The 16,213-nt window shown below is 43.3% G+C and overlaps 3 protein-coding genes and 1 pseudogene across 7 annotated transcripts in view; 1 reads left to right on the forward strand and 3 right to left on the reverse strand.

Moving 5' to 3' along the window:
• APOD (apolipoprotein D) overlaps window positions 1-16,213 on the reverse strand; it is an 89,137-nt gene that overhangs the window by 66,464 nt on the left and 6,460 nt on the right. The window contains exon 2 of one of the 5 annotated variants that reach the window (XM_073804057.1): window positions 11,835-11,948. The exons of the other annotated variants lie outside the window; for them this stretch is intronic. The gene's annotated coding sequence lies outside the window, so the exon portion shown is untranslated. The remainder of the gene's footprint in view (window positions 1-11,834; window positions 11,949-16,213) is intronic. 5 annotated transcript variants of the gene reach the window in all.
• Window positions 1-16,213, reverse strand: part of LOC109547796 (ubiquitin-conjugating enzyme E2 L3 pseudogene) — a 60,355-nt pseudogene that overhangs the window by 37,717 nt on the left and 6,425 nt on the right.
• Window positions 1-16,213, reverse strand: part of LOC117312154 (small integral membrane protein 29-like) — a 30,412-nt gene that overhangs the window by 7,766 nt on the left and 6,433 nt on the right. The gene's annotated exons all lie outside the window — the stretch shown is intronic.
• BDH1 (3-hydroxybutyrate dehydrogenase 1) overlaps window positions 16,018-16,213 on the forward strand; it is a 36,114-nt gene continuing 35,918 nt past the window's right edge. The window contains 1 exon segment of the mRNA XM_073804642.1: window positions 16,018-16,070. Within this exon segment, the coding sequence (XP_073660743.1) occupies window positions 16,018-16,070 (53 nt within the window).

Genomic DNA, 16,213 nt, shown 5'->3' on the forward strand with positions numbered 1-16,213 from the left:
GCACTACAGGAAAGGTTAAGAGGTCCTTTAGGCAGAAGGAAAATGATACCAGGTGGAAATACGGATCGACACAGAGAAATGAAGAGCAGCCACATGGGTAAATATCGAAAATCTTTTTCCTTATTATCTAAATCTCTTTAAAAGACAATCGAACGTTTAAATAAAAATAAGAACAATGTAGTGTAGGTTTTACAGCGTATGTAGAGGAAAATGTAAATAACACAGCAGAAAGTTCAGGAGGGGAGAAATTAAAATAGACTCTACTGTATGGTTCTTATATGTGTATTATATCACTTGAAGGTAAATCGTGCTAAGTTAAAGATATACACTATCAACCTTAAAGCAGCCTCTCCTTAGCCTTTCAGTTTACTTTCTACCAACTAGGCACGTTAATTTAGCGATCACCTATTTTTACTTGGAAAAAAAAAAGAACTTTTGTAAACAGGTAAATGTAATGTTTGAGCTATCTTCCCACCAACTTGCACTGTCATTGGGGTCATCGATACAGTCCTGTAACAGCTAACTCACAATGTAAAGGCAGTGTTTATTTACTGACATCAGGAACTAAAAATGGGCAACTCATTTTGCTTCAGGTTTAATTCTTTTTATCTCCTTGTTTCTCTTGTTTTTTTTCTGTCTGTTTTTCCCACATAGGGGATTACAGAATCTCAGCCCTCTGGGAGATGAGTGGCTTCCAGTAGGTGAAGTGTTGGCTCAGGTGTCTGAGTTCTATTTGTGGGGCTGGAGAGACCCTGGAGGCAGGAACAGCCTGAAAGTCATGGGTGAAGGTAGAAGGTCCCAGGGAACAGACCAGGTGGTGTGAACTGCTCACTGGGACTAACGGCAGAACAGCCAGACATATCAGGCTGAAGATTTAATTGTGGTTTGGATTCTCACTAATATGCCTCCTGCTCTTGTCAAGATCACCAATGACCTCCATGTGTTACATTCAGTGGTCAACTCCCAGCCTCATGTTTTGACCTATCAGCAGCCTTGGAAGGCTGATCGCTTCTGCCTCTTTAACATATTTCGTTCACCTGGCTTCCAGGGGATCTCTCTTTCCTGGCTCTTCTCCTTCCTCCTGCCTGCTCTTTCTTCGTCTCCTCTGCCGGTTCCTTCTCTCCTCCCTGACTTTTAAATATCAGAGGGTCTCAGGGTTCAAATCTAGGGCCACTTCTTTTCTCTATCCACATTCACTCCCTTAGTGATCTAACCCAGCTTCAGGAATTTATTTTTTTCCAGCCCAGATTTCTTCCAGACTGCATTCCACACTCCACCTCTCCCTTTGGGTATGTAAGCATCTCGATATTCACATGTTCAAAACTGAACTCTAATCTTCCACTTAAAATCTGCTCTCAAATTTCCCCCCTCATCTCAGTTAATGAAACTACATCCTTCCAGTTATTCGGGACAAAATCCTCAGTCATCTTTGACATCTTTCTCTCTCTTACCCTTACATCCCATCTGGTAGCAAATCCTGCAGACTTTATCTTCAAAACATTCAGGATCAGGCCGCTCCTCAGACCTCTGCCGCTACCAGCCTGGTCCGAGCCACCATCATCTCTCTCCTAAATCATTCCAACTGGCTCCTAACTGGTCTCCCGGCTTCCATCCTTGACGGACTTCAGTCTATTCTCAAATGGCAGTTAGGAATTCTTTCAAAATCCAGGATAAGTCATGTTACTCCTCTTCTCAAAATCTTCCAGTGGCTCGCATCCCACCCAATAAAGCCAAAGTCCAACGTCCCCTGTAATCTGGCCCCAGCTCCCTCTGACTGCAACCCCACCCCCTTCTCTTCCTCTCATTGGCTCTGCTCCAGCTACCCCGGCCTCCTCGACCTCCCTGTGCGCCCCGAACTCACTGCACATGCTCACGCCTCTCTTGCCCTTGCTGTTCTCTCTGTGCAGTTGCTATTCCCCCAGCAAGGCAGAGTTACTCTTGAGCTAATGGAGCGGAAGCTTCCCGCCCTTCACTTCCACAGGCCTCTCTAAGGCCCGCACCTACTTTTATACTGATAATTTTATTTAAAAGGGTCTCAAAATTGTATAAACATCAGGTCCACAAACCTTGGATCTACTCCTGTTCCCCAGACATCTGCATGGATTGCTACTTTACCTACCTCAAGTCTTCGTTCAAATATCACCTTTGGAATGAAACTATTTAAATTGTACCTCCCTCTCTTCCTGTCTGGCAACTACGCATCCTCTTTTCCTACTTTATGTTTTTCCTTAGCACTTATCACCCTTGGCAATACCAAAATTTATTTATCTTGTTTATTATCTGTGTCCCTCACTAGGATTTAAGCTCCATGAGAGCAGGGATTTTTATGTGCTTTGCTCCCAGGCATATCCCTGGTGCCTAGAGCAAATGGTAAGCACTCAGAAATTTTTTTTGTTGAATGAGTAAAGCTCAATTTTTGGAGTGAGGGGGTGGAATAAGCTAATTTGTATTTGTGGACTCAAAAAGACAGGCGGCAGCACCCTGGAAGGAGGACAGAGGTAGGAGGAATGGAAAGACAGGTGGCTCTGCATTCATCCAGGGCCTGACCCTACAAGGTTGGTGTTTGGTCTGGATGTGCTGAGGCCGATAGGGTGTGGATATTCTGTGAGGGGCAGATACCTAAAGGCAGGAAGAGGTTTGAGGGCCCATTTCTGCTCCATTGCCTCTAAGGCACCTCCCCATGGAAAGATGCTCCACTTCTGAGTCCCTCTGTTTCAGAGACTTCTCCCATGATAAGAAGTCCCTCTTCCCCAGTAATGCCCCAGGGGCACTTACTAGCCCCAGGGGATCACTAAAAGGAATGGGGTTGAATGGAAGAAAAGATAAAGAAAGGGTGTCAACATTAGATATAAAGGATAGGTAAGATTATCCTGAAGACAGGAAAATAAGACACAGAGGGGAAGTCCAAGACAGGTCAGAGTGGACTTGGTCATGGGTCAAGGTGCATGGCTCTGGACAAATGCCATGAACCGTGCAAGAGTGCTCAGGGCTCAGCAGAGAGTGGTACAGGCTGTGTGGTGTAGGAGCCAGGAGGCTTGGTGGTGGCAGGAAGCACAGGTGCATCTTGCAGGAGATGCCAAGACCTAAATGTCCTGCCAGTTGTCCCTACCACCAAAGACCCATCATCAGCTGACCTGTATCTTTGAGAAGATCACTGCCTTTCTAAGGCAGTCATTTGGCCTGGGTCTGAATCGCTGGCAGAGTCTTACTGATATTTGAGGGAGTATTTATTTACCTAAAATGTTCAGGGATACACTGTTGGATGATAATATTTAATTAACCATCAACTCAACATACAGCTTAATTCTTTCTCAGTTAAGTAGAGAGCTCCACCTCTAGCCAGTTTGGTTCATTGCAGTTTCTCATAAGTGCTGGAACCACTGTTGGGAAGGGTGCTGGACTCTTTCCTGGCTCTCAGGCTTGTGTGCCCTGAATCACAGGTCTTGGGAGCTTAAAAGGGCAGTGAAGGAGTCAGGAGGGCATCACACTGGATAAAAATGTTGGAACATGAGAGCTCTGAGCAATCTTCAGTATTACCCAAGCCTGCCTTATCATTCTATTATGCAGAGATGGAGGTCCAGGGAGGAGAGGTTGTAAAGTCACATGGCAAGATAGTGGTAGAAACTGGATGCTGGTGTTTTGACTGTAAGGTGTTCAGACCTGCTACCTTGCTAATTTCTTATAAAATTGGAGTTCCGGGACTTCCCTGGTTGTCCAGTGGTTAAGAATCCGAGTTCCAATGCCAGGGACGCGGGTTCAATCCCTGGTTGGGGAACTAAGATCCCACATGCCGTGGAGCAACTAAGCCCGTGTGCCACAACTACTGAGCTCGCACACCTCAGCTAAAGAGCCCGCATGCTGCAAACTACAGAGCCGACGTGCTCTGGAACCCGTGCGCCACAAATACAGAGCCCAGCGCCCTGGAGCCCGAGCGCCACAACTAGAGAGAAACCCAGGCACCACAAGGAAGAGCCCACGTGCCGCAACGAAGATCCCACATGCTGCAACTAAGACCTGACACAGCCAAAAATAAATAAATAAATAAATGCTCTTTAAAAAAAAAAAGCAGGCTTAAAAAAAATTTCAGTGGATTCATGATATACACATTGTTCTGTACCCTGATCTTTTTCATACTACAATATATCCTGGATCTCTTTCCTTGTCTTTACATATATTTGATGTCAGTCTTTTTAATGGTTGCACAGTGTTCCATGGTTGAAAATCATAGTAGTAAGTGCTTGTTTGGTTGTAAGTGACTGAATGCCAGCCGGAATTAGTTTAAGCAAGAAGGAGAATTGAGCATAATACCAGCATGTCTCCGGAAATACATGAGAAAGAGGGACAACTGGAGACAGGGCAGGACTCTCTCACCTTCTCTGTTTTTAGGTCTTCTCTGTGTTTCAGCGTCACTACTCTGTTCATACTTCCTGTGGCCCGACCAGTGTATTTGTTGGGTTCATGGGGCAGAAATGCAGCTTTTGGGAGAACTCCCCAACTACCTCCTGAGGTTAATATTTTACATCTTTAGACTGGCTCTCCTTCTTACTTCCAGTTCCAAAATTTCAGAGAAGGGCTCCGATTGGCCTGCCATGGATCAGGTGAGCACCATAAATCAATCAGCTGTGGCCAGGAAAGCAGACTTGTTCTAGCAAGAATCATGTTTCAGGGGATGGAGAAGGCCAGGACATGAGGAAGCATGATCCCAGAAAAGCAGCCATTTGGGGTAGACAATATTTTGGGAATAGGTGGACCATAATTTATTTAAAATTCCATTATTAGGTTATTTCCCATTTTTGTTTTTCTGTTACAAATAATGTTGCATCAAATAGTCATGTATGCACATCTTTGTGAAGTATGTTAGTGTTTTTGTAGAATAGAGTCCTAGAATGGAATTGCTGACTCAAGGGGCATCATGCATGCTGCCAAATTATTTTCAAAAATGATTGTAACTTTCATACCTGCTAGCAGTGTGTGAGGGTGCTGCCTCCATGTGTCTTTCCAATCTTTTAATTTTCACCAATGTGATTGATTAAAAATATATTTATTTTTGACTTGTATTTTAAATATTGATTATCATACCTGAGTATATATTCTTATGTTTATTAGCCATTTGATTTTCTTTATTGTGATTTATTTACCCTTTGTGTATTTTTTCAACAAGATTATTTATCTTTTTCTTGTTCATATGTAGGAGCACTTTATATGTTGTGGATTTTTAGCCCTTATCTGTTATATATGTTGCAAGTGTTTTCTCTAAGCCAGTGATTTGAATGGTGGCTATCCTTGTATAAAAGTTTAAATTTTTAAGTTTCTAATCTTTTAGTCTTTTCCTTTATGTCTCCTGGGCAACATGTTGGGGTTAGGAAATCCTTTTCCAACCTCAAGATTATAGAAATAGTCTCATATTTCCTTCCAGTATTTTTATAGTTTCAGTTTTCATTTTTCGATATTTAATCTACTTTCATTTTTATGTGTGTGGTATATACATACATAATTGTCCCTATACCATTAAATAATTCATCTTTTTTGATTGACAGTGCTACTCTTATTGTATATTAAACTTCCATTAATTTGTGGTTCTGTTTCTGGACTGCTTATTTGTTCCATTAATCTACTTTTTTAATTCATGCATCAGCACCATACTTTTCTAACCAGTTTAGCTTTGTAGTATGTTTTGATCTTATGAGGCATTTTTCAAAATTTTCCTGATTAATTCAGAATCAGTTGGTCAAGTTCTCCCTCCCCGCCTCTGCCTTCCCCTGAACCAAAACAGTATTGAATTCTAGATAAATGTGGGGGAAAGATCCATCTTTATGATACTGCCTTCCTAACTGGAAACATGGTCTGTCCCCTCATTTTTCTGTCCATCTTTCATCATTCTCAGTAAAGACATACGGTTGTTTTTTTTTTTTTATAAAGACTTTGCATTTTCCTGTTGTCTACAAGTAATCATAGTTTTTATTGTATTGTGATTCTCAGGATTTTTTTTTAACATTAAATTTTCTAAATGGGAAAGCTTTTAATTTTCTTCCTATATTTGTCTTATATTCAGCCAAGTTACTGAACCTGTTATTATTTCCATAATATCCTAAATATTCTAGATTAATAATTATAGTGCCTGGAGTAATGGTAGTTTTGACTCCTTTTATTTAAATTTTTTCTTTTTCTTGCCTTTCAGCCTCACCTTTGAGGTATCTGGACGTGGTTTCTCTCTTTGGGACATGATGCTGAGACTCTGCCTTTCAGCTGCAACCCCTCAAGCATGGGTGGAGTTCTATTATTATTTGTGTGTGTGGGAGGGGGACTCACCCCCTGAGTCAGCCTCTACTTATCAGAATACACTCTCTCTGCAAGCATGGCTTTCACCCTTCTCTGTTGTGGCTGCCGCAGCCTCACATCTTACAGGAAAATGAGCATTCAAGTAAAAACCTCTAAGGATGACCTGGTTTTCCTGAAGGCCAGTAAACAAATGGGCCGCATCACAGCTCACTTCTTTTCACACTGCCAGTTCTGCCTTTCCTTCTAGCTTGGTCAAAACTGGAAGGCTGGGCTGTTCCGTCTGCTGTTCTTTTGTTTCCAGCTCACCCCATATGCCTTTGTGCATCCTCTCATGTCCCGTGCTTTCCTTGGCTCTTCTCTAATTGACCCACTAGGACCCCAACATATGTCTTCCTTCCTGCACCACCCCAGACTCGATCCAGTGATGGGAGAGAAGAACTAGCATGCTGGGGCCAGTAAACTGAATTCCTCCTGCATAGGAGGCTGGCTGCAGAACCTGGTGAAATGGGAGGGATGAAGAAGCAAGGACAGAAACACTGGTCTGCCTCAAGTAGTCTCCAGCTATGAGGAAACATTGTACTAGGATCACCCAGAGATACCGCAGCTGGCCAGGGTCCCCTGAAAAAAGACATGTTGCTGCGTTAGTTGTGTAACCTTAAGAACACACCTATCATCACCCAGCCAATCTTCCATGAATCAGAGGGATGCTGCAAACACCATGGAATTCAAGAATGAAGCTTCCTAGTGTCCACTTCCTCACCCTGCCCCCAGCCACTCTTCAGCCTCACCTCTTCAGACGCTCTTCATTTTTTAAAAAAATTGAAGTATAGTTGATTTAGAGTGTTGTTAGTTTCTGGTGTACAACAAAGTGATTCGGTTAGTGATTCAGTTCTATTCTTTTTCAGATTCTTTTCCATTTAGGTTATTACTATATTGAATATAGTTCCCTGTGCTATACAGTAGGATCTTGTTTTTTTTATTTATTTTATATAAAGTAGTGTTTATCTGTTTATCCCAAGCTTCTAATTTATCCCTCCCTGTTCCCTTTCCACTCTGGTAACGATAAGTTTGTTTTCTATGTCTGTGAGTCTGCTTCTGTTTTGTAAATAAGTTCATTTGCATCATTTTTCAGATTCCACATATAAGTGATATCATATGATATTTGTTTTTCTCTGTCTGACTTACTTCCCTTAGTATGATAATCTCTAGGTCCAGCCATGTTACTGCAAATGGCATTATTTCATTCCTTTTATGGCTGAGTAGTATTCCATATTGTGTGTGCGTGTGTTTGTGCGTGTATCACATCTTCTTTATCCATTCATTTGTCGATGGACATTTAGGTTGCTTCCATGTCTTGGCTTTTGTGAATCGTGACGCTATGAACATTGTGGTGCATGTATTTTTTGAATTAGCAGACTCTCTTCATTTCTACAAGCTCCTCCTCCAAACGTTTGGCCACTGGCTTGGGTCACAGCTTCCTGTCCAATTCTGTATCCCCATCCTGAGTCAGGGCCTTTCGAAGTGATCTGCCTTTGGGCATATCCCAAGACCCCTGGCTGGAGCTGCCCTAGAGGGCAGTCTGATAGCCAGTACCTGACAACCTGGTCCTTCTCTGACTTCTCCCACAGTCTCCTGCAGCACCAGCCACAGGTGGCTGGACCAAGCAGGCTGGATGTGAGGGATGAAGGGGAGGACATCTGGGGGAATCTCGGGTTTTTGGCTTGGGTGACTGGGAAGGAGAGAGAAGGGAGAGGAAAGAATGTGAGGGGCTGAAGGAAACACGTCTGAGGAAACACCTCTGAGGAAAATGGCTAACGACAGAACTGTAGAAAATAGTGAAAGAAGAGGAATCACATGAAAAGTAATTGTGCTCCTTTTTATTTGAGATTTTCTCTTTTTTCCAATTAATAATATGTTGTATACTGGGGGGTGCTTGGGAAGGCCCCATTGTTCACAGTCTCTTCCGAGGCTAACACCCCACAATTTGAGACTCATTTGTTTGGGTCTTGAAGGCTTTTTGGTCTTTGAGGCTCTTTTATGAAAAGCTAATATGCCTCCAGAGGCTGTGATTACCCAGTGCCCTCTGAACAGAGGCCAGTGAATATGGACCAAACTTCCCTGACTGTCCCAACGCTTATCCTTCTCCTGCCTACTGCCCACATGCCCCATGCCACAGTGCAACTCCCTGTGGCCACAGCTATTCCCAGACATGCTTGCCTTTTTCACACCTAAGGGACAAAATATTTGCTCTTCCTTATGTCTGGTGTATCCTTCCCCATCTCAGTCTGTCCAAATTCCACCTATGTAGTAGGTAGAATCACCTGTATAGTATGCCTACCAAGAATGTCTAGCCAGGATCCAATCATGAGGAAATGATCAAACAAATCCAGATTTGGGATATTTTACAAAACAACTAGCCTGAACTCATCAAACTGTCAATGTGATGAAAGACCCTCCCCTCCAAAAAAGAAAAGGCAGGGTATTGTTTTAGATTAAAGGAAACTAAAGAGACATGATAACTAAATGTAAGCCATGGTCCTTGATTAAGGGAAAAAACTATAAAACTATAAAGGACATTATTGGGATAATTGAAGGAATTTGAGTATAGATTAATTAAATCATATTATTGTTATCAATATTAAATTTCTTGAATGTGACAATAGTGTCATGACTGTGTGGGAGAATTGCCTTGTTCTTTTGAGATACATGCTGAAATATTTGGGAGTGATGTGTTATGATGTCTGCAATGTATATTCAAATGACTCAGCAAAGTGTATATGTGTATGTGTATGCGTATATATATAGAGAAGAAGGAAATGTGACAAACTGTTAACAATTGGTGAATCTAGATTATCGCTATATGGGTGTTCATCATACTCTTCCTTCATTTTTTTTGTGTGTTTAAACTTTTTCAAAATAAAAATTCGGAGGAAAAAATATCCTACCTATTTTATAATCTGAGATCCAAGGCAGTCGCCTCCTCCATGAAGCCTGTTCACTGGCCCCAATCTGAAGGAATAGCTCCCTCTTCCATCCTTCCAGAGCCTCATGGTTTTGCCTGTTAGAGCACCTGGCCCAAGCCACCCTGGAGTGGAGTAAGCTGAGGAAGTGTCTGTCTGTCCACCCCACAGAGATCTCAGGGGATGGAGAGGGTGAAAAGCAAGCTTTGCCATGTCCCGCCTTGGCCTGGGACCAACCCTCCTACCTCTGGCCTGTGCTCCAGGCTCCTGAGCAAGGCCCCTCCCTGCTCCTGTTGACTTCTGCCCTCCCAAACAGAAAGAGGGACCAATCCTAGAATAAAGGGATCTATTTCAATGCTGTATCAGGGTCCAATCAGGGAAGCAGACCACTTTGAGTGGGTGTATTAGTCAGCATTCTCCTGAGGAACAAACCAACAGGCTGTATATGGATGTTAAGAGAGAGAGAAGGCTTCCCTGGTGGCGCAGTGGTTGAGAGTCCGCCTGCCGATGCAGGGGACACGGGTTCGTGCCGCGGTCCGGGAAGATCCCACATGCCGTGGAGCGGCTGGGCCCGTGAGCCATGGCCGCTGAGCCTGCGCGTCCGGAGCCTGTGCTTCGCAACAGGAGAGGCCACAACAGTGAGAGGCCCGCGTACCGCAAAAAAAAAAAAAAAAAAGAGAGAGACACACACACACAGAGAGAGAGATTGATTTTAAGGAGTTGGCTCACGTGTAGAGACTTGGCAAGTCCAAAATCTAGGTTATGCTGGCAAGGTAGAGACACAGGGAGGAGTTGCAATTTGAGCCAGAGGTAGTCTGCCAGCAGAATTCCTTCTCCTTCTGAGGAGGTCAGTCTTTCTCTAAGGCCTTCATTTGGTTGGATGAGGCCCACCCACATTATGGAGGATAATTTGCTTTACTCAAAGTCCACCAATTTAAATGTTAATCTCATTCAAAAACAATTTCACAGAGACATTTGGGATAATGTTTGACCAAATATATGGGCACTGTGGCCTAGCCAAGTTGACACATAAAATTAACCATCACAGGGCTTCCCTGGTGGTGCAGTGGTTAAGAATCTGCCTGCCAATGCAGGGGACACGTTCGATCCCTGGTCTGGGAAGATCCCACATGCTGCGGAGCAACGAATCCCATGTGCCACAACTACTGAGCCTGTGCTCTAGAGCCTGTGGGCCACAATTACTGAGCCCGCGTGCCACAGCTACTGAAGCCCACGTGCCTAGAGCCCGTGCTCCGCAACAAGAGAAGCCACTGCAATGAGAAGCCTGCGTACTGCAACGAAGAGTAGCCCCTGCTCGCCGCAACTAGAGAAAGCCCGTGCGCAGCAATGGAGACCCAACACAGCAATAAATTTTTTTTTAAATTAAGTAATTTTAAAAAATAAAATTAACCATCACAGTTCACTCCTTGTCAACTTGGCACCCATATACATCTCCTTAGACCATACTTATTCTCCAAATAAAGACAATAACAAGGTCATAATTCAAACTACATGATACAACTCTCCTGTATACAACTAAAAATGCACTAACACTTTCCCCGAAAGAGGACACAGAGTCCTTAGGTGATGTTCACTCTTCTTGATGTCCCATAACTTAAATACTATGATGTGAAGTTAACAATACTATGATATATGAGTCAAAGTATCTCATGTTACATGATAAGGGGATAAGAGAGAAAAGAAAGGAAAGATATTACACACACACATATTCATAACAAAATAAGAAATACTCATGACAATTACAGTCCTTGTTCTGCAACTGGTCACATGGTTGTACCTGGTATTTATAATTACTTTTTGCCACTGCCCATTCCATGTTCCCTTTGCCCTCGGCAGGTCATGGTTCTTTACCATGTATGGGTGGGGTGACCCAAACTTTATTTATGAAGAGTCTAGACCATTAGTAGTACTGCCTGAATTCAGCTGTTGTAACTTTCCATTGACTTTAATTACAAAGTATGGTAATACTAAGAAACACCCTGAAGGGATCTCCTGTATTGCATAGATACTCTTCCTCACCTGATTGTGATGTTTAAGAGGTATGTTTTGGCCCTACCTTCTTGCAGCTGACCCTGTCCAGAGCAATCTTACAATCTTTCTCAGGTCCCGAGTCTGGGTTGTGCTCAGGGCACTCTCTGGATAGTTCTCATTCTGTTCAGGCCAGTTCCTATGCTCATTTATGCCCACACATCCTGGCAGGGAGAGCTCACCATGGAGTCAGCTGGAGCTGCCCTTTGGCATCATTTTTTCTTATGCATCCCTAGGCAGTGGCATCCACCCTTGACCCTCCACTTGTCAGAGGGCCGAACTCACAGACATTTTAAGCTCAAAACAAAGTTATGAAGCTGAACTTTGCCTATTCAGCGACAAACACACAAACATCAGAACTCTAAATATTGTATTTTATCAGTAGTTGGCCTTGCTTATCATATGAATGTGAGAGTTTCCCTTCCCAGCTAAAGACAAGCATTGAAATAATACACGTAAAGCCTGGAAGAAGTTTCCAGGGGTGTCTATTACATCTTATCAACTGAGAATTAAGAGGATTCCAGGTGTATCTGGCTTGTATCTTGCCTGGACCTGCGTGCTGATAGTGCTGAGGGAGCCTTGCTACAGCTGGCCAAGGTGAGCAAATGCTGAGCGTGTAGACTCTTGGCAGAAGGAAAACCATCCAGTCTTGGGAGGAGCCTGGTGTGAGGGGAGGGCGTTGGGGAGGAACAAATAGGCCTTTTTTTTTTTTTTTTGGTGAGCTTTTAAAATTAATTTATTTCAGAACAAAGGTAATTATAAAGTGAAATTCTCTAGTGAGCAACATAGAAATATTGTTCTGTGTTCATTAATTTCTAGATATTATATATTGGTCTTGTCTCAAAATTTACTGTTAGAGAAATTGCTAGCAAGAGAATATCCTTGGGCCATTTGTGTTGAAAAGAAAATAAGACTAGCAAAGTGAATCTGAAGTATAACCTTCTCAACAAATAGACCTTTGGAAAGAGGTACTGGCAACCCAAAAGTGGGAAGCAGCAGCTTTGTAATTTGATTTCCCTTTTGAAATAATAGGCTCTGTCACTGGTAGCAACAAGCAGAAAATATAAATAATACACATTCATTGGGGAAAAAAATGAAAAGATATTAATCAAAATAAGCATGTGGTTTTAAAAACATTTATATTAACTATACATATTAACTATTATTTAAAAAATAGATTTGAAGTTCAGAAAATTAAATCAGCTTTAAGGGTTGAGAATTTTGTCCCATATTTTTGTCTTTCAAAGTTTATAAGTCCAATTAGGACCTATAATTTCTTTCCCTAGTTGAGTGCATCAGATCTTGGCTTCTGTACTGTACTCACCGAAAGGAACTTCAATGTAACAAAGCAATTCCAGCTTCTGTTAGGATTACTCACAAAACAATGCCCAACTGGTTATAAAAAATTCTGTACTCCAAATAGCCTTATAAACTGGAATTTTTATCCGTTTTGTCAAAGCAAGAACCTTAGAACAGTTGGCGATGTGCTAAAAGAAAGTCTTTGGAGTGGGACAGACTTGTGCGCACTCTGTCTCTGCCACTTCCTAGCTGTGTTGCTGTGGGCAATTATTTGACCTCTCTGGGCCTCAACTTCCTCAGATGGAAAATGGGGATATTCTTAGGTCACTTTTAGGACTGCTGCAGAGATTAAGTGAAAAAATGCACACAAAGCACTTGGCATAGTGTTTGGTACGCAGCGATCAGTCATTAGCTGCTAAATTGTATTACTTGAAGACAGAGACCCCGCACTGGGTTATCACTGCATCCTCAACACAAAGCACAATGCCTGGGATCTAAGGGCTTGATCAAGCTAAGCTGCACAAAGGAAGGGGTTTCATGCAGTGCTGTAGCTTGGGGTGGATGGGCAGAGGTGGGGACACACTTGTTTTTTTATTTCCTCATACTTTTCCCTCTTCAAAGGTCCCAATTACCTCAAAATAACTTTGGTTAAATTTCCAAACTACTCCCCCCTCTGCAATACACACACAAAAAGAAAAAAACCCACAACTCTGTGGCTTAAACAAACAATCATTTTAATTAAATACATTAGAGTCAAGAGGCAGAAAGGGAGTGGGGATGTGGGTGTCCGATACACCCCTTTATTTCCCCATAAGGTCCAAGCCCTCGTTCTACTTGCTCAGTCACTGCAGGGAGAAGGTTGGGTCTCCACTTCTCATCCATGGGCAAAATTCAGTGTTATGGTCATGTTAGGATCCAGGGCTCTTCAGCACACAAGATTCTGAGCATCACAGTTTGTTTAGAATAGTACATTGGGCTTTTTCGTTCCTTCACTGTAAATTATAGAAAAAGCTACTTGACACTTCTAAAATTCTGCAGATTAAGGACACGATTTCTAGCCAAAAAAAAAAAAAAATTTTTTTTTTTAAAGAAAATTCAGTTGCATTAAACAAACGGAAGACCTGTAGTGTTTGGGATGGTAAATGGTGTGATTCTCTACCCCCCAGTAGAACTCAGCACAGAGCACTGCACTCGTGGGCTCCTGGAGGGTTCCCACGTGGCTGGCTAAGGGCAGGATTTAACTTGCACCATCTGGTGTTAGACACAACACTGAAGACAGAGAAGAGCAGGGGTATTCAGAGATGGGGCAGGGCCAGATCTAGCAGAGGAGGGCTGGGGCCTAGGAAGATGAATGATTAGTCTGATCTGGGATTCAAGAAGGGTGTGAGCTAGGAGGCAATTAGGAGCTGATAGAAGGACAGGAGCAAACACTGTGGCTCTCTGGACAGGGGTCTGTTTCAAGGGGGAACCCAGACTAAGCCAATGGTTAATCCAAAAGAGGCATCTCAGCCCACCTTTCAAGGTCCTTCTCAGCAAACCTTTCCCAAGTCTGCTAATGAGTAATCCATTAGGAGGGGGATCTGTTGAGGGGACTTCATTCTGAGAGTCTTTCAGGATGCTACCTTTCTACAGATCCTGTCCTGAAGCCTCACCAGAGCTCCCACTACACTTACAAGTCCCTCTTTTAGAGGACTTACAGGGCTTCTAAGGATTCATTTCGCTTATGTACATGTCTCATTTCCCTTCTTGAAGGCTGGGACTAAGGGCTCTTTCCTCCCAAACCTAGCTTAGTAATTTGCAACAGCACCCTCTTGGTATTGAAATGAGATGAAGTGTGCTAGGTGCCAAAGACCCTGGCCTGAGACCTTGTATCTGGGCAGAGGAACTGCTTTTACAGCAGGGGCAAGGGGGAAAGGGAGGGCAAAAAAGAGACGTATTCTGGGCACATGCTGTGCTGGGAGTGACCTGGGTCCCACCCTGTCTCTGCTTCCATGTTCAACCCCAGAGCTGAAAGTTTCTCGTTTCAAGGTCAGCAAACAGGACCTACCTTGGAAGGAGGGAAAACGTTTAAGGTAAGGCCGAGAATGGCTTTGTCCAATGCTAACCTAGACCCAGCCCTTCAGCTGGCCCTGTCTCCTGGGAGTCTCTGATACTTCCTGCCTGCCTCTGAGAGTTTATTAATGATGCCCTAAAGGGCAGGGCAGTAGGGCAATAAAAAGAGCAACAGCTCAAACAGAACAAATGGATTCCTCATTAGCAGACTTGGGAAAGGTCTGCTGAGAATGACCCCGAAAGTTGGGCTGAGATGCCTCTGGGGTTTTTTGGGTTTTTTTGGGGTCTTCTTTGTGTGTGTGTGGTTTTTAATTTATTTTATTCAAGTATAGTTGATTTACAATGTTGTTAATTTCTACTGTTCAGCAAAGTGATTCAGTTGTACATATATATACATTCTTTTTCATATTCTTTTCCATTATGGTTTATCACAGAATACTGAATATAGTTCCCTGTTGAGATGACTCTTTTGGATTAACCATTGGCTTAGTCTGGGTTCCCCCCTCACCCCAAAACAAACTCTGAACAAGAACTTGTTCAGAGTGCATCCTACCTTCATGATACAGGTAGTTTATTTTGGGAACGAGTCCCGAGGAACAGGTGTGGAGGAGTTGGAAGAGTCAAACAGTCAAGACAGGAAAGAGAAAAGCGATCCAAGGGTGCATTATTGAGCTGATCAAGTTGGGCACTACTGTGGGCAGCCAGGGGTCTATCATCTTAGGTGCTGTACAAAACGTACCTTGGAACTGCCCACTGGAAGAACGAAAAGGGTGGCATAGTTCTCCACCAGCTCCTGTCTGCCTTGGTCAAACGTCGTCCTAGGACCTGTTAATTCCTTTGCACTTCCAAGTTTATGCATGTGTCAAAATGGGCTTCGGCTTCCTGTAGGGGGCCCAGGCTGCAGTGACAGAGAAGCCCCGAGTGGGGAAGATACCAGGTACAGCTGAGGCAAGGTGCTCTCAGGTTTCACCTGTATGCAGCTGGTTGCCAGAGCAAAACTGGAATAAAAAGTGGGGCTGGGAAGGTGTGAGGTCAGCCACAGGTGGAGTCGGATATAACCGTAGACAGATCAACTGTCCTGTCCTTGTCTTTCATGAATAGAACTTTATTTCCATTAATTCTCAGTCCAAAGTCAGGATCTATGGTTTTCCTAGTGGAAATATTAACTCTTCCTTTAGTTAACTGCTTTTCTAGCAGTGCATAACCCTCAAGGTGTAACCTGGTGACCCAATATAAGGATTTGTTATGGCTATGGCATGCTGTAACAGTGACTATTCTGAACCACAGCGCTGATGCAAGCTTGAGTCGGTCTGTGAAATGGGTACGGAGAACCAAGTGCATCCTACCTTCATGATTCTCCTGGTCTTCAAAGCTCTACATGCCAGGAGCCAGAGATAAGGAAGATACAGCCTCAGCCCTCAAGAAGCTCACGTAACGGAGCTGACAGGTTTCTTTAAAGCCCCATCAGGCCCTTCCTTCCTTCCTGTTTTCATCTGCCTGGTCCCTTTCCAATCAGCCCTTCTCTATAATTTGACCTAAACATAGCTCTGCCACTAATTTGCCCTGATAGGTTC

The sequence above is a fragment of the Tursiops truncatus genome, chromosome 4, assembly GCF_011762595.2.
Source record: "Tursiops truncatus isolate mTurTru1 chromosome 4, mTurTru1.mat.Y, whole genome shotgun sequence".
Classification (NCBI taxonomy): domain Eukaryota; kingdom Metazoa; phylum Chordata; class Mammalia; order Artiodactyla; family Delphinidae; genus Tursiops; species Tursiops truncatus.